The sequence below is a fragment of the Lissotriton helveticus genome, chromosome 7 (genome assembly GCF_964261635.1).
Source record: "Lissotriton helveticus chromosome 7, aLisHel1.1, whole genome shotgun sequence".
Classification (NCBI taxonomy): Eukaryota; Metazoa; Chordata; class Amphibia; order Caudata; family Salamandridae; genus Lissotriton; species Lissotriton helveticus.
In genome coordinates this window covers 1,078,703,031-1,078,727,095 of record NC_136068.1, presented here as the reverse complement: position 1 = coordinate 1,078,727,095, position 24,065 = coordinate 1,078,703,031, and the positions used below count along the sequence as shown (strand labels likewise).

General features: G+C 48.2%; 1 protein-coding gene across 2 annotated transcripts in view; it reads right to left on the bottom strand.

Annotated features, from left to right (window-relative positions):
- Positions 1-24,065, bottom strand: part of RNF213 (ring finger protein 213) — a 2,973,532-nt gene that overhangs the window by 949,719 nt on the left and 1,999,748 nt on the right. For both annotated transcript variants that reach the window (XM_078654076.1, XM_078654077.1), the window contains exon 35: positions 23,632-23,823. In XM_078654076.1, the coding sequence (XP_078510202.1) occupies positions 23,632-23,823 (192 nt within the window). The remainder of the gene's footprint in view (positions 1-23,631; positions 23,824-24,065) is intronic.

Genomic DNA, 24,065 nt, shown 5'->3' with positions numbered 1-24,065 from the left:
TTAACGCAGCAGTAGCGCCACATGTCATCGTCTATTGTGGTCTGCAGGTCCCTTTGCCATGCCACTCTGGCCTTCATAAGCTGGTGTTCCCCATGGGACATCGCGAGTCTGTACAAATTAGTCAACAGTTTGCGAGGGGATTCCGTTTTTATTACATAGTTAAGTTTCGGGACTTCGGATGGCTCCGCCAGATCCGTACCCAGAAGTTCTAAGAACGCACTGCGGACTCTGTGAAACTGGAAGCGAAGCAGTAAGGAGATGTCGCTTCTATCTCCAACCACCTGGTCCCATGTTTTAACCACTCCTTCCTTGAAAAAATCTCCCGTCTGAAGGATGCCGAGCTGCTGTAGCGCTCAAATCACTCCCTTCTCCTCAATGGGAGGAAGCCACAGTGTCCAGTCCACAGGCATGGCCGGCGAATAGAGCAACGCTCCACCCCGCCTATGTAATATAGAGTGCCACGCGTGGTTGGTGGCCGTGATAGAGTCTAGGATTCCAGTCCTGCAGTCCATAGGCAAGAACACTGTGGCAGGAAGCAAGAGTGGCTCCACGAACAACTTTTCCATACGTACGTGCGGTATAAGTCTGTCGCCATGCACCCAAGTGTGCAGATGGGATGCCTGCGCAACTCTATAGTAAAGTTCTAAGTCCGGGGCTCCCAGGCCCTCCATGCTGTATGGCAGTGTGAGCAGCGTCCAACGAACTCTGGGCTGCTTACCGGCCCAAGCCAGACTGACCATGAGCTGGGTTAGCTGCTGAAAGAAGGCCTTGGATAACACAATCGGGATTGCATGAAACAAGAAGAGGAGTCGCGGCAATACCACCATTTTCATTATGGCTATCCGTCCCATGAGGGAAAGAGGGAGCCTGCTCCAGGTTGCAACATCGTCCTCCAACTTACTGATCGCAACTCCGTAGTTTTCACTAAGGAGAAGTTCTGGATCAGTATGGAGACGGACTCCTAGGTATCTGATTGGGTCCTCAGTCCACTGGAGTGGATACTCCATGTCAAACCTCTGGGTGACTGGAGTGAGGGGGAAGGCAAGCGATTTCGTCCAATTAACTCTCAGGCCCGAGAGGGCACCAAAATGTACCACCTCTCTGAGCATCGGTGACAGATTATGCTCAGGGTCATGTACATATAACAGGGTGTCGTCCGCGTACATGGATACAACTATTTTGTAAGTTGGGAAACGTATGCCCTCGTTGCCATGGTATTCCCTTAGCGTGCAGGCTAACGGTTCTGCCACCAGGGCGTACAGCAGTGGGGAGAGTGGGCAACCCTGCCGAGTACCACTACCAATAAAAAAAGGGTCCGTGACCAGGTTGCCAACGCTCACCCTGGCGGAAGGCTTGCTTGAAGGAAAGGAGCACCTAGCCCCATCCTCTGCAGCACCTGGCGTAGGAACTGCCATTCTACCAAGTCAAACGCCTTTTTCATGTCTAGAAACACTGCGATGGCTCTCGTGTCCTGTTTGACATGCTGCATGGTGCCCAGTACAGTGCGAATGTTGTACGTTAAGTTTCTACTGAGTATAAATCCCGCTTGCTCAGGCGCCACCAGTTCGGGGCGAGAAGTGCTAGACGCATCGCTAGTACCTTTGCGTAAATCTTAGTGTTGACGTTTAAAAGAGAGAGCGGCCTGTATGAGCTGCACTCATCGTGAGCCTTACCAGGCTTGAGTATAGTGATTATTAGCGCTTCCCTCATGGACTGTGGCATACTCCCCTCAACGCAGATGTCATCAAACAGGGCAGACAGATGAGGAATCAACTGCTCTTGGAAGGCTTTGTAAAATTCCACCGTAAGCCCATCAACTCCCGGAGCACTGCCTGCCCGCATAGAAGATAGTGCCTCTATTATTTCATCCTTTGTTATTGGGAGCATAAGGAATTCCCTATGTGTGTTGGTAAGCATGGGCAGCTCTATGTGCTCCAGATAGTCCCGGGTCTCATCAGAGAGGTCTACGCTTTTGGAGGAATACAAGTCTGAGTAAAAGCTTCTGAACGTGTTTGCAATGTCCGTTTCATCCGTAATAGTATGGCCACTGGTGGTCTTTAGCTCCGTAGCCAGCGGTTTCCCTCTCTTGCCCTTTAGTATTCTCGGGAGAACCGAACCAGGCCTTTCTGCCTCACCGTAGGTTCGAGCTATAGCGTATTTACCCATATTTTTAACCTCCCTGTCCGCTTCCTTATGATATTCCGCCAGGAGGGACTTGATCTCCTCCGTGATTGTGGTGCCTCAGCTGTCGTTCCTCAAGGCTCAACAGTTGACGCTCTAACGCAGACAGCCTCTGTCTGATGGACTTAAGAACACTAGAGTGTTTGGGCATGGCTATGCCCTGTATATAGACCTTAAAGGCCTCCCATACCGTTTGAAAATCTTCCACCGATCCCACATTGTTCTCAAAGAAGACAACTATCGCCTCAGCCAGCTCCCCCTTAAAGGCAGGGTCAAGGAGAGAATATGGGGGAAAGCGCCATGTGAAAGGAGGAATCGCCTTTGTAGGGGCTTCCAAAATCAACAAGAGGGGTGAGTGGTCCGATAGGGTGCGCGGTAATATCTTACAGTCCCTAATGCGACGCACCATGGAGGAGGATGCCAGCCAATAGTCTATTCTGGTGTGTATGTCATAATAGGCGGAATAGTGGGTATATCCCCCCGGATCTTTATGTCTGCACCTCCATACGTCCTCCAGATCTAAACTGGTGAGCCAAGTGTTCAACATCCGGGCCGCAGCTGAAAGCTGACGCGGGGGCAGCTGATCTGTCTAAATCCGTAATGAATATCAAGTTGAAATCCCCCCCTGTCCCCCCCCCCACACAGCACCTGCGTGGAATCATAGGTGCTAACTATGTTTGCCAGTGTCTGGTAAAATTCCAGGGAGTCGTAGTTCGGACCATAGACATTAACTACCACGAAGTCCATCCCGAGACCCTTAGATTTTGCAATCACGAAACGTCCCTCGGGGTCCGCTCTCAGGGGAGTCAGAGTAAATTTCAACCTGGGGTTCACCCAATTCAGCACACCTCTGGCATGAGTCGTGAAGCCAGCTGCTGTAATATTGCCCTCCAACCCCTTGCTACGCAACATTCTGCGGTTGAGTGGCAGGCGGGTGCATGAAGGAGCCCTATGTCCACTTGTTACCGCTGGAGGTAGCTTAGCACTTTCCTCAGCTTACGGAAATCGTTGAGACCTCTTACGTTCCATGTGGGAGTGCGTATCATGGCAGGAGAGCCGTGGTTCTCCAATCTAGGTGCACTAGCCATTGTAATCAAGGTTGTGTTGTGTATGAGCCTTAAGTCCACCTGAGCCTAGCATAACCTGTGTGTGCAATTGACATAGGAACTCCCCCCCCCCCCCCCATGTGGGCTGTGTGTGCAACCAGAATCCTAACAATCCCCCCCCTTCTGCCAAACGTAACTGATAACCACAAAACTTCCCCTCCCCCATCCCACAGCAGACCTCCCTCAACCTGGCCTTGCCGGTCCCATACCCATCCCTCCCCACCCTCCTCCCAACTCTCAACTTTGTCAAAGAAGGCTCCGGAGTGCATTGCGCGCGGGGGCCGAGGTCGCCAAGCAGCCTAAACACACTAGTATCTCAGCTTTCACTTGTCAAGCCGCTCCCTCGCCGCCGCCGCGCCCTGCGGTATGCATCATTAGAGCACTGAAAACATACTAATAGTTATGTTCATTTAGTCCCGTCCCTGCCCCCCCCCACATCTGACAGAAAACCCCCCGTGCATCCATGGATAGCCAAGTGGGTTGGCATCTAGCCTTCAGTTGAGTCCCATACATTGACCGGGCTCCAGCCCCTCCTCCCCAGGGCAAGCAGACTCAATGTCTATGCGTCGAACCAATGTCATCATTCCTGAGGCTACCACAGATAACCATCCCGGTCACTCACTCTGGGGAGTTAACATACAAAGAGGTGAGCCCAGTCGCCATTGGAGAGTCATACCATAAGTCTCGCGGTGCAAGGTCACTCCTGTTCATCAAGGTGGCTACTCCCTTCGACTTCTTCCAGCGTTCTGTTGGCACCATTGTTCAGCTCCCTTGACCAGTTTTTCAGCGCCTGTTGTAGTGCCCGTGGGTCGGTGAAGATGTGCGAGTGACCTTGCCAGTTCACCCGCAGTTTAGCCAGGTATAACATTGCGTAGTCCAGACCAAGTTCTCTGAGTTGCCTTTTACCGGGGATAAAATGCTTGCGTGCCACCTGGACCCTAGCAGTGAAACCAGGATATAGCGAAATCTCCGATCCCTCAAATTGCAGTGATGATTTAGCCCTTGCCAACCTGAGGGCGGTGTCTCTGTCGCGATAATTCAGTAACTTAGCAATTATAGGGCGAGGTGGAGCTCCAGGGCGCGGGCCCAGAGAGAGGTATGCCCGTTCCACCACAAACATTGTCGAGAATACCCCTTTACCCAGAAGTGAGGTGAGGAGTTTTTCCACAAACTTTTCCATTGTGCCCGTCTGGGTGGTTTTATGCGGAGGTTACAGCGTCGTGAAAGGGCTTCCAAATCCTCCGTCTTGTCTTGCAAAGCTTGCATAATCTTCTCCAGCTTCTTGTGCCCCGTGCCTAGTTCCGTCTGGGCATCCTCCGCCTCTGTTATTCTCCTCTCCGACATGTCGAGTCTCTCAGTATGTTTGTTAAGGCGCACCACAATGCGATCCATCCTGTAAGTTAGCGCATCTATCTTAGTGCCCAACGATGATATGCTTGTCTGTATGCCTTTTTCCATAGTTAAAAGCAAGTTCTTGATGTCAGATCCTGCTGTCTGATCCTCTTCTGATTGTGCTTGCGCGCTGTCCACCGCCGGGGACCCCTGTAACTGCACGCGCCTCTGCGCAAAAGGCAACATGCTCTGTGTCTTGTCCCCCTTCCCCATCGCGGCAGCCTGCCCTCAGCACAGTCGGGAGGGCTCGCCACCGACGAGAAACCGGGGGAGACAACAAGTTGCGAGGTTCTGTGACACCCCAGTCCGCGGCCCCACGGGGCTTATGCAGGGTAGACCAGCTAACTCCACTTTCAGGCCCAGGGCCCCAGCAATGTGATTCTACAGGTTCAATTGTGGGACCTCGCAGTCCGTGTGTCGCCACAGGGTCCTTCACGTTGCGAAGAAGGCCCTCTGTCCAACCCCGAGGCTCCCAGTCAATGCGCGGCAAAACCATCTCTGCACAAACTCCTCACTGTACCTCCAGCAGGCCTTTGCAACCCTTTTCGCAGTGGGGTCACCAATGTCTGCCCACCGAACGGGAGGTGCCAACCATGTGGCGCAGCTCGCCGTGCAGGCCGCACCGCAACCTTATCGCTTCACTGCTCCTGGCGTACTCTCGCCTGTACTCGGGGGCCCCGCCGCAGTCAGATACGTTCCTCCGGCTCTTGGGGCTTGTGCCCCGCACACTGGTCTCGCTCTGGCAGTCTGTTCCCTTTCACTCCCGCCCCAGCGTCGATGGGTGCACTCGGTGACTCTCATACAGTAGCGACGGAATGTCCTCGTGGCGCGAGATCTAGGCCGCATTCACAGCGCCACTCTCCACCGGTCGCCGCGTAGAAGGCACCGCCACGCCCTAACTGCCCAGCTTACCGGGCCTGGTTGTGTGCGCGGCTGCTTCTCTCCTTTAGGCCCACCGCCGATCCGCGATGAGCCCTCCGCGGCGCTTCCGCACTTGCTGTGAGCCTCTCAAGCACGGGGGCTAGGGAGAAGGGCCAATGGGGGTGCCAGTATCCCCGTGTAGAGGCCCTCCACCTCACGTAGTCCCTCGACTGTGCGGGTTGCTCCCAGGTTTCCGGTCACTTCGCCCGGTCCCCCCCGGTGATGGCGCTCACTCTGCCCGCACGTCGCGCCACGTCCTCCGGCCTCCCGGGGCACGCTAGGTCGCGGCTTCAAGGCCTCCCTGTCCGGGGTCTGCCGCTGTGCGTTTCCCAGCCCGGGCGTCTCCGAATCTCGGGGGAAAAGGCTCCACTGCCAGCTCCGATGGTCCACAGGCTCAGGGGGGGTCCGGGACCCCAGTTACAGCGTGTTCGAATGCAGGATAGTGTAGGATTGGCGTATCAGCGTGACGGAGCTACAGGCTTAGGCGGCCATCGCGGATGCCGGCAAGCTCCGCCCCCCGCTCCTCCCTACTTGTTGTTAAGTGTGGTCATCACTGGTTATGAATCTTGGTAGCAATAGTCTTGTGTTCTCTATCTCCCTAATCCCTTTTTACAGGCGTTTCCCCCCCCTCCTCCATCTCTCCTTTACTCATCCCGGACCCCAACTTACTTCTATGATCTCCCAAATTAATATTTCTGGGCTTCTTCCCCCTTCTACCCTTTCTCTGAATAGCATTTGTTTTTTTTAATATGTTGCTGACGTGTTGTACTTCTTCTTCCAAGAAAGTTATATTGCCAGTCAGTCAAAATACACTTTATTCGATTTTTGTTAAAATCATAAAAGGAAAAAATACAATACAATACAAATTTTTAAAACAGCAAAAAATTTGATTGCAAATTTATAACATGAATTATTGATTTCATTTGTCTTCATACTTACAATGGTTAAAATTACAAATAAAACCAGGATTAAGATTAGATTAAAATAAGGCTTTCCCAGATATTCTTTTCTTCCTTGATCTGAAGGCAGCTGTTAAGTAACAAGCAACGCTAAAGATGGTTTGAGTGTCTGCCAGCAATTGAAGAAAAATTAAAGCTGGCCTTACTTGGATAAATCCAGCAGCCTTTAACACAGGAAGTAAATACTTTGCCCTCTCAGTAGTATACAAACCACAAAAAAATATAAAATGGAGGGTATCCCGGGTTGAAAACTGATCACAATCACAGGGTGGTCCATCTTCAGGTTTTGACCACACAGGGAAGTTGCCAAGTGTGTAATGAATTAAATTCAACCTAAATTTTGTTAGCAGGAGTCTGTGGAGTGGGTTAGTGACGATTTTTAAATATCGTTCCAGAGAGGGAGTGGTGGTTAAAACTATGTGAGCCCGTACCGAGGGTTTCCTCAGTTCCAACTCCTCTCTCGCAAAACGAGCCCTCTCCAGAAACTCTTGCTTAATCCATCTAATGTCTTCCCTCCTGATGTTGGTTGGGTCATTAAAGAGCTCCGGTCTCCCAAGCGTGGCAAAAGCTGATCTAATGTATTTCAGCCAGGGTATTCTTATGGCATTATCCCTTGAAATTACATCTTTAAGGATTGCATGATTTAGTGTTAGCTCGGAGTTCAGCCATGTTTTGGTCCAGAAAAGAAGTGGGGCTAATTTTAATTTGTCAATAATATGAGGCAAACCCATTTCCTCATGGATCGTAAAGGTAGGCGTGGATTTGGGAACGAATAAAAATGTTCTGATGAGCCCATTTTCCACCCTCTGGATTTTATCCAGGTTTACATAGCCCCACATAGCAGACCCATACATGGCAATGGGGATACACTTGCTGTTATATACCTTTATCACTGCCTCCATTGGTTTAGCCCCTAATCTGTTTGTGAACGCTAGCAGGGCTGATGAGCTTCGTGCTAAACTTATACTCTTTGCCTTAATCTGGGGGGCCCAGGAGCCTCTCTGGTCAAAAAGGACCCCCAGATAAGGAAAAACAGGAACCCTTGAAAGAACCTCACCCTTGCAGGTAAAAGTTTTGGTATGCAGCTTATTTCCTTTACGGCCTATGATCATAGTATGTGACTTTGTTACATTAATTTTTAAGTCAAGGTTCTCCATAAAGGAGCCAAAACGATCTAAAAGGGCCTGTAAACCAATTCCAGTACGGCGATTAACACGGCATCGTCCACGTATAGGAGAGCTGGCACCTGTTCTCCTCCTATTCGCGGCACATCAGCCATTCCTGCTTCTAAATATTTCCCCAGCCCATTTATATAGATGGTGAAGAGAAGGGGGGCCAGGATACAACCCTGGCGCACCCCTTTCTCAGACCTAAAACTCTCCGTGCACCTTCCGTCCCTAGTGACCCTTATTTTAGCAGAGAGGTCCTGATGCAAACTAGCAATAAGAGCTACTAGATGTTCTTCTATCCCTATCTCACGTAAGAGAGACCATAACTTGGTCCTGTTCACCAGGTCGAAGGCCGAGGAGAGGTCCATAAAGGCCAAATATACCGACCCCTCCCCGGCCACCGTGTATTTGGAGACCAAAAGGTGCAGGTTGGAACATTGTTCCAGGGTGCCCCGTTTTTATCGGAACCCATATTGAATATTCGAGAGCCCCCCACATAGTTCTAAATTTTCCCTCAATTTGGCCAATAAGACTCTGCCCAAGATCTTAAAGGCAGAGTCAATGAGGGAAATGGGGCGATAGCACCCTGGATCCTCCGGATTACCCTTTTTAACAAGCATTTGCAATGCAATAGGTCTCGCATTCACGAGAGTTTGAGCTATTACAATTGCAAATAACAATGCCTTTTATTTTTGTTTTCATTTTAAAAACATAAAGGGGATTTGTCATTTACAAAACCAATAGCTCCAACTTTCCTACTGCGAGACCTATTGGCAACGCCAGTGTTATTTCTTCCTTTTACTCCCATTCCTTTACTACGTATTTTGTAGTATAGGAATGTGTGGTAATGGCTATACGTGGTAACCATGCATACGTTGCAAAGCATGCGTGGAAACAGCTGCGTTGTAGTGGCTGTTTCCTGTTTAAATCTAGGTAAAGCCTTCTGAAGTGACTTTTGTGACATTAGGATAATGTCATACTAATTGAGGCGAACAAATCCACTGGCCAGAAAAGTATAATTGGATCCTGTGGTTTTCAGTTCTACCTAAGATGAGCCAGCGCCATGTGATAATGACAACTGGTAGTGTGTAGTATACCTTTACTGAAGAAGTATTTATGGGGTTGGACTATTGATTCTCCAGTGATTCAAAACTGAAAGGATGCAAGTGATTTTCGCACTTGTGTAGAGAATGAGATGGTGCCTTCTGCCCCTTGGATAATTTACTTGTATGCAGTGTTGCTTAAAATAACATCCACGACCTTGGATTTGTGAGTTCTGAAGAAAGAGGAAGTAAAGTTCCATGAAACGTGATGGATATGTCAAATACAGGCTCTTGACATTAGCGCCCTTTCACCATTGCAGGGGTTTCCATGAACAGGGGCATCATGAACCTTTTGCTTTAGCAGCTTCAGGAGGCGGGGGGTTCTTGATGGTCATCCTCTGTCTCCAGCTCGGCAGACAAAGGCTCATATTTTAACGTGAAAGGGTGGGTAAGTGAGTGAAAGGGAAAATGGATGGATGTGTGAGTGAGTCAAAGAGTGGGTGGATGGATGAATGGGTGAAAGGGTGAATGGAGACTTTTGCTGATTGAAAAGGTGAAAGGATGGATGAGTGGATGGATGGGTGATAGGGTGGATGGATGGGTGGATGGATGAGTGGAGGTAGGATTGCTGAGCAAAATGGTTGATGGATGACTGAATAAGTGAAAGGGGTGGATAGATGGATGAGTGCAAAAATTAATGGGTGGATTAAGGAGTGGATGGATGATCGTTTAAAGAGTGGATGGATGAGTGAAAGAATGGATGGTTAAGTGAAAGGACGGCTGGCTGAGGGAAAGGGTAGGCGGGTGGTTGAGTGAAAGTGTAGATGGATGGATGGGTGGTTGGTTGAGTGAAAGGATCGATGGATGAGTTAGATGGATGGAGGAAAAGGTTAGGTGAATGGATGAGCCAAAAGATGGATGAATGGCTGGAGAGATGGATGTGTGAAAGGGTGGATGGATAGGTTTGGACAAGGAATTGTGAATCTCCCACTTTAGCAGCTACAATGGGTGTGGAGTTCTTGATGGGGCTCTTCTGTCTTCAGCTCAGCATACAAATGCTCATAATTACAGTGGAAGGGTAGGGTGAGTGAGTGAAAGGATGGATAGATCAGTGAAAGGGTGGATGAATGGGTGAAAGGTTGATGGATGAATAAGTGAAAGGATGAGACTAAGGATGGATGAGTGAAAATTCATGAATGAGTAAATGGGAGGATGGATTGAGTGAAAGGGAGATGGATGGATTGGTTTGGATATTGATGGATGAACAGAATGTTGAAAGACTGGTAATGGATAAAAGGAGGAATGGATGACAATGTAGAGGTGAAATGGCGGATATCAGTGGGTGAATGGAAGGATGAAAGGATAACTAGATAGATGCTTGAATGGAAGAAATAAGAGAGCTCTTCTGTGGATAGCCGTGATGACTTGCTTCACACCATAAGAGCTTCACTTCAAAGTGTAGGGTATTTTAATTGTCTGGCTACTCCCTTGTTCAAGAACCTCGTTATGCACTGTATTCAAGTTGTTTCTTCCTGTCCCATAAGACACCAAATGTTCTAGATCTGCTTTGTGAATAAGGACTTACGGTAATGCGACCGTTAGCACTTACTAAATGACCTAGTAGCAGACTAATGTAGAAAGAATTTGGTAAAGGGTGGGGCAGAGTTTTTTCTTAATCTTTTTCCTATGCTTTCTGGCATAGTATATTTATGCCTCAGGTTTCCTGGCAGTTGGAAGAGTAGGTAACCTAGACTGACAACAGCCGCGTTTGCATCAGTTTAGTAGAGAAGGCTGTGAAGTAAGTACCTGTCTGGGGATAAATTGGAAGCATTAAGCCAAATGGTTGCGAATGGACACCATCAGTGGATGTGGCGGTGAGATATGTGGCCATATCAGCAGCTGTCACAAAGTAGACAGTGTTGCGATTGTCTGCTTTTTGCCTGTTAGTTAGGCCTAATCACTCCCTGTGCCGTTAGTGAGTAATGTTGTAGTTTACAAAGGGAGACCCACGTAGGACTATGAGCCTAGGTGATTATACTATAGTGAAGTAGTGTGTCTCACTGGTTAGAGGCGGCAGACCCGAGAGCAGAGGACGGCCCGGGACCAGGGTTCGATTCCCGGCGCGGCAGGTTTCTGGACCAGGGTCAGCGGACTCGATAATTCTCTCGCCTCGGTGCCCACTCTGATCAGCGATCACACTCGGCGACTCTGGGCATTAGCTTGCCTCATCTTCACTAACGGCCCCACCAGACCGCCGGGGATGCCTGGTCTCACCCTGGAGATACCCATTAAGGGACCATCTCTCAGGGAAGCCAGGAAGGGTTTCGCAGCGGTCGAAGCGCCTTGGGACCCTACGGGTAAGTAGTGCGCTATATAAATGCCTATACATTTACATTTACATTTACTATCTATTGAAATCATTCTCATGATCTAATCATTTCTATCGAAAGCTAGCAATGATTATGTATGCTTCTATATCATTTTTCACAAAATCTACTTATTACTTCTCAATTAACCGTTATTTGGACAACTGATCATACAAAAGAGCCTATAGATGCAGCACTAACAATCATATTTATTCTCAATAGCAACATTAATACAACATTTGCACAGAAAAGGAAATATTATGTCAAACATATTTGCTGCACCTTCTCTGTAAAACTACATTACTCATTGGCACATCTTAGAAGTGTTGCAGATGTTTTAATTGCCGTAAATTACATTTTGTAACGAAGATGAGCAGATTAAATTGCAGTTTACACATGCATCCGCAACATTTGGCCCCAACCCAGGCATGCTATTTTTTCTGTGGGATTCTAGATCATTTTAGTTTTAACTCACGCTGTCCTCCTGAAATATTTTCAGTGCGCAGCATCCTGCCTTTTTTGGCTTTACTTTTCTTCGAGCACTGTATGAAAACGTGCCTGTGCTTGCGCCTACCTGAACATGATCCCTTTGAAAAGGTGTGTGTGTGTGTGTGTGCAGTGTGCTAAAATAGAACATTCCGAGGGTGAAATGCTCCTTCTCGCAGGTGCAGAGAGCAGCGTTGACCTGCCCCACCCCGTCAAGGGTTAAAGGGAAGCCCCATGTGACCTGTGCAAACTATGAATCATTCCAATAGATCCGTTCAGCTCCTGCCTGCTCAGGCATAAGGCAGATGCTGTTCCCTGGTTGCCATGGCGATGCTGCTTGTACTGTAATAAAGCCCAACCCGAAGCCTTCCTTGGGCAGAGCTCTGCGGCGATTTCACCTACGGCTCATTGTTTCCCCTCCATGGCAGGAAGTGGGAAGGAAGGGGCTGCACAGAGGGACATCTGACACCGGAGGAGGCACAGCTTATTGTAGGTTTCCATACAGATGCCATCCTGTCCGTGAAAACGACGTCATCCTACGCGTTGTAGCACCGTGCTGTGCTATTTTGGATCTTGAGTGTAGGGTAGGTAGGCTCGTCTGCTATGCAGCGCCGTCTCCGGGCTCTCGCGAATGGTTTACAAGCACCACGGGCATGGGAGAGGCGGCAAGCGTCGGCCGGCTCCTTGTCTAACAGCTTATCACCCCCTGCTGCATTCCTCGTTTGTGATGGAGCCCCGCACTAAGCAGAGGGTCTGATGTCATCCCCCAGTCCTCTTGGCAGGCTGCGAGAGACCACACGTCCGCTCTGGAAGCAGGCAGCTGACTGCAAGCGCTGCCCCTGGCTCCGACCTGGCTGCACTCCTCGGGCTTCATCTTCGGCCAGCAGAGATGAAGGCGCCTGTCAGGTGGGAGGCTTTAAAAAGACAGCCCAGAACGTGTCTCTGTCAACTAGGGCCTAGGCTGCGCTGAGCAAGGGGCAGGTTGTGCGGGGGCGTCCCTGCTTCATTCGAATCGACTGCTTGGAAACATAAGAACTTTTCTAAAGCGTTTCACGAAAACCCCTGGAGTGCAAGTTGAACGAGTTTTCTAAACCAGCAACTTTAAACAAGGAAAACCCTGAAAGGAAGGAATTAGGGCTTGCTTTCACCACGGAGCTGTCACACACACTGCTCAATCTGGAGTGCCCGGGAGGGGCGGCGCTGCCCCCGGTGAGCCGCCCGTCCCGGGGGAGCTGCGCTTCGGAAACCACCCCGGCTGAAAGCATCCTTCCAGCCCGCATCCTACCAGCGCGGCAGGAGGAGGGGGCGGGCAGAAAAAGGCTCCCTCTCTCTCTCTCAAGTAAAGTGGCTTACCGGAGCCGGCTCTCTTTGACAAGGAGATACTTTCCCTCTCACATGGCTGGATTCAAAGGCGTGAGGTGAACATACACTTACGTCGAACGCAGTTGGGCAGCAAACACACAAAGGCCAGGAAATATAGCGACATAAGCATACGTAACAAGTCACGTTTAAAGTGCTCGCACGGGTGTGATTGGCCCATGCTGCCGTTTTTGCTGGGGTGCACGACGCACCATGCAGTTAAAATGATGGCGGACCAGAGAGGGAGCATCTCTTCAAGGAGTTCTGCCTCCTGATTGGCTGTTGAAATAAACACTGAATAGAAATCTGTGGTGCGCACGCACCACAGAGGAGCCGACGCGGGAATCGAAACCAGTGGTGTGCGCGCACCAGAGGAGCGGGGTAAGGGAGCTCGAAGACGCCGAGACAAGGTAGGGGATGTGTGTGTAGGGGGGGGGTTCTCTGTGTATGTGTGTGCGTGCGTGTGTGTATGCTCGGCGGGGGCGGGGGTATGTGTGTTTGCACGTGTTGTGAACAGCCTGCCGGAATCGGAGCGCGTGCGACATGATCCCGGCAGGCTGCTGCTGCGTGCGCGTGCCAGTCTCTTGTCCTCTCCCTTTCAGTCCTTGAAAGCGAGAATGATTGCAACAGTCTCGCTCTGCGACAGCAGGCCTTTGGCCTGCAATCGCAGGGCGAGACCTAAAAATGGGTACAATGATAGACATTGCCCATGTTTCAGGGAAGAATCCTTCATTTATTACCTTAAAGACTCTAGCTAGTACTTTGGACCAAAGTGTCGGGCAATATTTAAAAAGGTCCGCCGGCACACCATTGGGGCCAGGCGCCTTATTTTTTGAGGACTCCATTATTCCTTTATGGACCTCCTCCTCAGTAAACTCTACTGCAGATAAAAATTGGTCCCCCTCCATTGTTCTAACTTTATCATTACGGTTACCACCATATATGTTGCTAAAGTGCTGCACCCATTTCTCATCAGGAATCACACAATCTGTGACTGTGTTATCATCCCCCGAAAAGAACGAATTGTTTATGATGTCCCAAAATTGTTTACTGTCTCTAAGAACATCTATGGTAAGGAGATCATTCCAGGCATTATTTTTGATCTCATTTTCCTTGCCTTGGTATTTGCTTTATATTCCTGTCTCAACTTTGAAATTAAAACCTTATCTCTTTCCTCTGCCTTTAAGGCCTGTTTCAGAGCTCTATAGGACCGTGAGCATTTAGTATCAAACCATTTATGGGGTTTTGTGCGTGCGTGTGTGTATGCTCGGCGGGGGTGGGGGGGGGGGGGGTATGTGTGTTTGCACGTGTTGTGAACAGCCTGCCGGAATCGGAGCGCGTGCGACCTGATCCCGGCAGGCTGCTGCTGCGTGCGCGTGCCAGTCTCTTGTCCTCTCCCTTTCAGTCCTTGAAAGCGAGAATGATTGCAATAGTCTCGCTCTGCGACAGCAGGCCTTTGGCCTGCAATCGCAGGGCGAGACCTAAAAATGGGTACAATGATAGACATTGCCCATGTTTCAGGGAAGAATCCTTCATTTATTACCTTAAAGACTCTAGCTAGTACTTTGGACCAAAGTGTCGGGCAATATTTAAAAAGGTCCGCCGGCACACCATTGGGGCCAGGCGCCTTATTTTTTGAGGACTCCATTATTCCTTTATGGACCTCCTCCTCAGTAAACTCTACTGCAGATAAAAATTGGTCCCCCTCCATTGTTCTAACTTTATCATTACGGTTACCACCATATATGTTGCTAAAGTGCTGCACCCATTTCTCATCAGGAATCACACAATCTGTGACTGTGTTATCATCCCCCGAAAAGAACGAATTGTTTATGATGTCCCAAAATTGTTTACTGTCTCTAAGAACATCTGTGGTAAGGAGATCATTCCAGGCATTATTTTTGATCTCATTTTCCTTGCCTTGATATTTGCTTTATATTCCTGTCTCAACTTTGAAATTAAAACCTTATCTCTTTCCTCTGCCTTTAAGGCCTGTTTCAGAGCTCTATAGGACCGTGAGCATTTAGTATCAAACCATTTATGGGGTTTTGGGGGGAATTGTAGTGAGGGTTTTGTAAGGACCCTAGCAGTCTGTGCACAGATAAGATCAAAAGCTGCTATAATTTGGGGATTTGGAGTGGTATGATCCATGCAAATTTCAAGTGATCCCTCAATGTTAGGCATTAAGGTGTTCATAAACGTTTCCTCCACAACCCTGCCCCATTTAAGCCGTCTGCCCTGGTCACTGGGCACCGCCATGGTGCAAACCCGTGTTTGTCCTACTTGCTTGCGCCATAAGTCACTCCAGTGTAACTCCACTGACAGGGGGTTGTGGTCACTATGGGGTGAGGCAAATGCCTTATAATCTTTCACCTTTGAAATAAGGCCTGGGGAAATGAATATGTAATCAATAACCGACCCTTTTGGCGAGCCTTTATAAGTGGGTACCATCTCACTTCCTCCTGTGTTAAATGGTTCATACATATTAAAACTAGCTAGCAGTAATTCGAGCGCTTTTCCTGTTTTGGTGTGTTCAAAGTGAGGGGTGTCTGCTCCGTTAGGGGCCTCTGAAACACCTGAATAACACAGCAGTTTACATTTATGAATATTAAAATCCCCCATCAATAGAATCTCAAAGGGAATAAGTGTATTTTGACTATAATTATTCAAAAAGTTCTCCAAATGTTCCACATGATCCGTTTCTCTTTGTCCTCCCCATGCATTATAAAAATTGATAACTAGTAGGGTGCACCCTGGGGAAACAGTCCATTCTATTGTCAGGATATTGGGTGATCCTGAGTCCAACTGATTAAATGACCCCGCTAGATCTAAAGAAAATAGTAAAGTAAGCCCCCCTTTCGCTCTCCTCGCATTACTTGGGGTTGCTGGTACTGTAAAACTCGAAAAACCATCCAATAGAAAGGTTGGTGAGGTGTCCCAAGTTTCTTGGATGGCTATCACCTGGTGTCTAGAAATATAATTAATCCAGGTTGGATCTGACCTTTTAACTCTCATCCCTGCGACATTCCAAGTCAGGAATGTACATAAGGAGGGAGTAACCACCTCAGGGGGTACTGGTATTAGTTCCAATGGTACAGTCACATGATTAGTCTCTGGCATGGTGTGTGATGCATTGACCACAACTTGAGAAGGGTCAATGGTCACATTAATAGAAAGGTTTGGGGGAGAGCTAAGGTCTTTAGTGTCAGACGCTATCCTCCCTATACCTGGTCCTGGGCTTACCGGTGGGTTGTTCTGTGTGGTACACCTAGATGATATAGAATCAGTACTCGAAAAAAGTGGAATGAATTCAGGGCCAACTGCGGGTGCCTTTTTCATAGGGAGTCAATCTACCTCATCTAAACAACCAAACCTGTTAAAGGTTGGTGCCCCTTCCCACCAGCTATTATAGCCTAACCATCCGTCTCTTCGCCCACCCCGCACAGGGTTTCGAGCTAATGACCAATTCCCCCCAAGGTTTGGACTTGGCCGTGGGGGATAAAAAAAGGTAAGTGGTCTAACTACGATAGTTGAATTCTCACCACGTGCATCCCATGAGCATAAGTGTTGTGCCGTAAGAGGGTCTTCAAAAGAGACGACAATACATTCGCCTGGGATGGATTTGGGTGAAGGACCTACCCACGGGACCCTTCGTACCATTAAAACGTTACTTCTTATGTGGTTAGGTAATTGCCGGTTTGTATTTAGCCAATGAATTACCTTGTTTTTAAGTGACCAGAAGTTTTCTTGGGATTGGGTCTCCAATGCAGGCACTCCAGCTAACACCACAACATAGGGCCTTGCATCGGGGGGAAGATCTATAAAGCCCCCACGGAAGTTCTGTACACTTGGAGGTCCCTGTGGGTATGTTCGGTGGGTCACGGTGTTTTTCAATCTCGGGGCAGCAACTTCTTTTAAAGGTGGCATTCGTTGTACAGGATGTTGGGTAGGGGCCTTAACTGGGGGGTTGGTGGCTATGGGGTCGTAAGCCTTTGAGCGTGGTTTGGGTATTGGTTTAATCGGGGGCTGAACTGGTGGGGCTACAATTGGTGCCTGTGCAATTTTCTCCACTTCCGGCAAGATATTAGGTTCGTTGTACTTTAAGCTAAAACTAGCTAGCATTACAATGGTCTTATCCATCTCAAGAAGATGATTTTCTATGCGTGAAAGTCTGAGTTCAAGGGGGGATAAGAGCTTTTTCAGAGTCTCCCATACTATTTTTAGAAATTCTTCATCGCTTCCCTCTAGCTCGCAAGCGGGTCCCCCGTTACTCCCCGCGGCGAGATGTGGACGAGTCTCCCCATCTGCGATATCTATCTCGACTTTATCTGTGGTCGAGCAGTTGTCCTCGCCACTTAAACATGGATCGGCTTGGGGTACGTCTCCGCCCACCCCGCTTAGTACATAGGGTCTTCTATTGTTAAAAAATTGTGCCCTAGCAATTTTGGCCTTCTTCCTGGCATAGGCAGATCTTGCGATGCGTTTTCTTTTTAGGACGACATCCCTATGGTTTACACACGCATTCTTCTTGTTCGCCTCGGGGCTTTTAGGGATACCAAAGTCTAGGGCAGAAGCATTCGTCAAAGGGCTCTGGTTAGGATTAAGAGAGGCCAGCTCTGGGGTAATGGCTTGCGCAGATGGAGTTGTGACTGTAGTGTGGTGGATATCCGCCTTTGTAATTAATGGCCGAGGGCCAGTCAAGCGCTCGGGGGTTTTGGCAGATGCAATATTGCCTAGGGATGACTTTTTCGACATAGCTAGGTCCTGGGATAATCTTCTAGCTGCATCTAGCTCTATAGAGACTCTGTGTTGCATTTTGGTGATTTCAATGTCAATAGCTGTGTTTGTCCTAGTTATGAAATCATCAAGGGTCCCATTCAACATTTTCCCTCCTTTGGCAGTCTTGCTGCGACTTGCACGTGAACACATATTCTCTCTCGGGACCGTTACTAGCAAGAGGGCAAATAAGCTATGTAACAACAGCAGGGATGGCAACCAGGGGGGAGGCTCAGTCCAGTCCTTACCGTCCTCGAACGGCCTCAAACGGCCCGCTCTTTGCCCGGTCTTAGCCCTGAGCTGAGTCCCGCACGCGTCCCGCGTGCGCGGGTATTCCTGTGGTTATATACGTGTGTACTATGGGCGTGCCTTGCAGGGAGAGCGGGCCAGGTGATGTTAATCGGCCTCGCGGGGACTCCTGGTTGCTGGAGTCCCCCGCATCATGCTCGCAGCCCTGCACGCCTCGCGCTGAACACACAGGTGGGGGCCAGATGAAGCGGGACCCGCGGAGCGGGTCCGGCGATCAGTTTACCTTTGTCCAAATGGGCAGCTTGGCAGGGATTTCAGCAACACACCTTCTGTTACTGCGGCAAGAGTCATATTTCGACTTCTGTGGAGTGAGCTCAGGGAGAAGCAAGCCTGGCATATAGCCCAACCACATTCTGGAAGGATTGTGTCTCACTACGTATAGCATTTTGTACCTACCCCGTAACTCTGTAGTTTGCAGATATTCCTTTGCACTATTTTTCATTGGCTTTTTAATCTTCTTATATAGCTGGATACCTTATGTGCAACGCCTCAGTGCTCACTGTGGCCCTTTTCATTGATGTCTGCTTGTTTTTAATTGTTGCGCCGGACACCCTGAGTTGTGTTCTTTAAATATGGTGGCCGCACTTTGCTTTGTTCACACTGCCACTGATACCGAATGGAAGGTCATTAATTGGGAGGCCAGCAGTGTCCTGCCTGTGTCCGCTGCAAATGCGTCCCGGGTCAATAAGAGAGGGGTAACAAGTTGCGTTCAAAGCACCATTTTGCTATTTGTCATCAAACTCAACTTATTTAGCAAACAGCGCAGTCCACCGTTGCTGCTAATCCTACTGTGCATCTCCTTGGCAGGCACTTAATCTTTACCGTTATATATTGTGCGGCGGCCACAGCTTCCCCTCACCCCTCTCTGATCCTTCCTCTTATACCCTCTCTTTAAGTCCCCTTCTCACTTACTGAAAACAAACACTTTAGTGTCTCCTGCTCTGTCGCTATCAGCGCTACCTCCCCCTCCCCCCTCCCCCCGCTCCTTGATACTCTTATTCCCTCTCCTGTCTCTGTCTCGGTCCTCCTCCGTGGTTGCAAAGTACGCAGATTGGTTCAAGATCAGGTAATAAACTGCATCATTCCCGGAGGTACTATATTATAAGTGGTGCAGCCTCGGAACAGACACAAAAAAGGGTGAAAATACCAAAAGCTGCCTTATTAATTGTATTCACAACCACATTCATTCGTGCAGCTTGGCAGATGTTTCCTGTGGAGCACTACTTTCGTTTTATCGTGTTTGTTTAAACAACAATGTTCACTTCCACTTTCCACTAGCAGCTGCCCCCTTACCCTCTCTCTTTCTTCCAGGTATTCCTCTCCTATTTTGGTGACTCACAACCACACACATTAGCGCCACTTTACAGAGGTTGCCAGTAAAGCGCTACTTTATTTCCTCTTTCTTAAAACAACATTGCTTTCCACGGACGAGAAGTGCACCATTTCTAGAGGTACTGCAATACCTGGTGCAGCTTGGGCCGAGATAAAAAAAAAGTTCAAAAGACAGACAGCAGCCGGCATCCTTTTCAAGTTTATTTGGCATACATATTGACACTAATGGCGGATTTGTCAAATACGGCTAATTAAGCTAGGCTAATAGGATTCTCTCCAAGCTCCCTCTCTCTTCAGTCTATCTCTTGCCCATCCAGACACAATTCTTGTTTTATAGCCCAATCTCTGCTCAAACACTACCTCGTTAATCCCCATCTGCATCCACCACTCTCCCCCTCCCTCACAAGTATTCTCTTTCTATTCCCATATCCCTCCTTCACATCGCACACCATTTGGCTTCGAGGCTGCCCTCATGTCTAATTTGCCACCCTGTGTTTTTATTGTCTTTCTTTGTAATGCGATCCGAACACATTATGCTTCGTTTCATTTGCAACATGCACTGGTGAGCCATGGGCATGCTGCAGCTCCCGATTTATGTAACTGCTACTTTCAAGCTTGTGAACAGAAGCTGCTCAGTTGCAAGTTAAATGATAATTCAACCTACTACATACACAGACACACACACAACCCCCCACACACACACAACCCACACACACAACACCCCTCAAACAACTCCACACACAATCACAACCCCACATACACACAACCCCAAACACACACAACCCCCACACAGACACCCCCCACACAGACACCCCCCACACACACCCCCCACAGAACCCCCCACACACACACCCACAACCCCCATACACAACCCCGCCACACCCCCAACACCCCCACACCCCCACAACCCCTCACACAACCACCCCTCACACCCACACACCAACCCTCACACACACACTACACCCCCCACTCTCTACACCCCCCCACTCTCTACACCCCTCTCTCTCTACACCCCTCTCTCTCTACACCCCTCTCTCACTACACCCCTCTCTCACTACACCCCTCTCTCACTACACCCCTCTCTCACTACACCCCTCTCTCTCTACACTCCCCTCCCTCTGCACCCTCTCCCTCTGCACCCCTCTCCCTCTGCACCCCTCTCTCTCTGCACCCCTCTCTCTCTGCACCCCTCTCTCTACACCCCTCTCTCTACACCCCTCTCTCTACACCCCTCTCTCTACACCCCTCTCTCTACACCCCTCTCTCTACCTCACTCTATCTAGCGCCCTCACTCTATCTAGCGCCCTCACTCCATCTATCTAGCGCCCTCACTCCATCTATCTAGCGCCCTCACTCCATCTATCTAGCGCCCTCACTCCATCTATCTAGCGCCCTCACTCCATCTATCTAGCGCCCTCACTCCATCTATCTAGCGCCCTCACTCCATCTATCTAGCGCCCTCACTCCATCTATCTAGCGCCCTCACTCCATCTATCTAGCGCCCTCACTCCATCTATCTAGCGCCCTCACTCCATCTATCTAGCGCCCTCACTCCATCTATCTAGCGCCCTCACTCTATCTATCTAGCGCCCTCACTCTATCTATCTAGCGCCCTCACTCTATCTATCTAGCGCCCTCACTCTATCTATCTAGCGCCCTCACTCTATCTATCTAGCGCCCTCACTCTATCTATCTAGCGCCCTCACTCTATCTATCTAGCGCCCTCACTCTATCTATCTAGCGCCCTCACTCTATCTATCTAGCGCCCTCACTCTATCTATCTAGCGCCCTCACTCTATCTATCTAGCGCCCTCACTCTATCTATCTAGCGCCCTCACTCTATCTATCTAGCGCCCTCACTCTATCTATCTAGCGCCCTCACTCTATCTATCCAGCGCCCTCACTCTATCTATCCAGCGCCCTCACTCTATCTATCCAGCGCCCTCACTCTATCTATCCAGCGCCCTCACTCTATCCAGCGCCCTCACTCTATCCAGCGCCCTCACTCTATCCAGCGCCCTCACTCTATCCAGCGCCCTCACTCTATCCAGCGCCCTCACTCTATCCAGCGCCCTCACTCTATCCAGCGCCCTCACTCTATCCAGCGCCCTCACTCTATCCATCGCCCTCACTCTATCCATCGCCCTCACTCTATCCATCGCCCTCACTCTATCCATCGCCCTCACTCTATCCATCGCCCTCACTCTATCCATCGCCCTCACTCTATCCATCGCCCTCACTCTATCCATCGCCCTCACTCTATCCATCGCCCTCACTCTATCCATCGCCCTCACTCTATCCATCGCCCTCACTCTATCCATCGCCCTCACTCTATCCATCGCCCTCACTCTATCCATCGCCCTCACTCTATCCATCGCCCTCACTCTATCCATCGCCCTCACTCTATCCATCGCCCTCACTCTATCCATCGCCCTCACTCTATCCATCGCCCTCACTCTATCCATCGCCCTCACTCTATCCATCGCCCTCACTCTATCCATCGCCCTCACTCTATCCATCGCCCTCACTCTATCCATCGCCCTCACTCTATCCCATCGCCCTCACTCTATCCCATCGCCCTCACTCTATCCATCGCCCTCACTCTATCCATCGGCCTCACTCTATTGCCCTCAGTTTAAGCTATTGCCATTATAAATTACAATAACTTTTATTTAAGTATTAATTATATTAAAAAAAAGCCACTGTTATTTGTTATATCAATACATCTAAGTCACGTAAATACAACACATATTGCTTTACAAATGCTATAGGTGTCACATTTGCGAAGTTAAAATTATTGCCAGTGTATATGACAAAGCTATTAATTTAGCTGTTTTCAAAACCAACACAAATACAAAATTTGTCATTTACAATACCAATAGCTCAAACTTTCCAAATGTGAGACCTGTTTAAATGTATCGCTGTGGGAGCTACCTGGCTCTCACCAATGTGACAAAATGATTGGGTGAAAGCTAAAAGCAAAAATGTTTTTTGGTTTCGAAAAGCATTTATTGCCATAGTAGTCTCTGGAACTGAAGAAAACTGCTTTGTGTGTTCCTTGTGAAAGAGCACATGCCGCTAATTAAAACAAAAGGGCGTGGCTAATACCAGACATAATTAAAAGCCCAATTATTAAAGAAAATCACAAAAAGTGCACCCATGGTATATGTCATTGCATTAGTGGAGATTTACAACTTTCCTCAATTCACAAACAATTACGGAAGGCCTGGAAATAGTACTCCTGTGTGAACTGCATTTTTGCATTACCGCAGGAGTATGTTTGTTTATGCAAGAATCTGCTGAGCAATTGCAAGTTCACTTTCTCTACAGGAGTACATTTCCATCTTATCCCAGTGTGAAAAGATATTAAAGAGGAGTTGGGAAACACACTTACATATGCCAGTTTGTAGATGTGCACTGACTCAAAGGGATGTTCCAACCTTGGAACTACCGTTTTGTGCTGCTTCCAGCTCCAGTATGTAGATTTGTATTAAAATAAGGGCACTGCTAAAATACAAACCCTGCCATAAAATAAGTCCTGGCATAATCAGAGAGGCTACTTTCAAAGTTCTGATTCAATGAGAATGTATCATTTGTCACCTCAAAGCATAGCACCAAATGGGGAAGTGGATTGTTTTACAGGGCAAGTAGATTATGAATAAGGCTCCCTGTTTTCCGTTTTAACTGATAATTGCAGACGGAAAGCATTGTTTTTTTTTGTCTGTATTTATTTTTAAATTTGGATAAAAATGGAAATTAGGTTGTTTTTTGAGTCATTCTAAATACTGACTGCCATGCCAATAGACCTGTGGATTGATAGATAAGGGGGTTTACTAAAGGTATTTTAGTATAGAGGCTTTAGCATTTGTAGATATGCACAAGGTTGATACTGAAATTTGCATATTTTCATTTAAGTGCCCTGACTTATCTTCTGCGGGTGTTCACAGCACTGAAACCTGACATTCAAGCATGAGTGCATTTTTATTGGATAAATAAATGTGGAAATATACTAATTTCAACTTAATTTTTCCACAAATTCCAACATAAATATGGATAAATACAGATAAAATTAGCAAAAAATAAATATGGATAAATACAGACGGAAATGGCAAAAAAATAAATACCATAAAACAGGGAGCCCTAATTATAAAGCATCCTGTCCAATGGACAAGCAGATATTTTATAAAAGTTTCACAGCCCTGCATTTACCCTACTGTAAATTTGTGCCTCACCTGCTGCCAGTCCTGGTGTAAGGAACATTTAGTAACTTCAGGTCTTTGAAGATGAAGATCCAGAGCTTTTTCACACCAAGACATGTTTCTGCATCTAGTAATAACTCCAGATTACTGTCTCTGTCGATCATTGATACCACGTGAGCCAGGAATGGGGTCACTACAGCTTGGATATGCTTCCAAAGGGTGTGTCTTCAAATGTGGAAGAAAAATAAAACAAAACAGAGATGGGATAAATGAACAGAGATTAAAAAACTCACAAAATAAAGTGTGGCAAAATTGAAGTCGGGAAAACAGAGGAAAAATGTACAAAGAAATGAACAGACAATTTAACAGTGAGCAAGAGAAAAATCAGATGAGAAAAGTAAGAGCAAGGTAAGAGAATTGGTGGAATGAAAGAATAAACAAAAATAACTGCTTACAGAGAAAGTCAG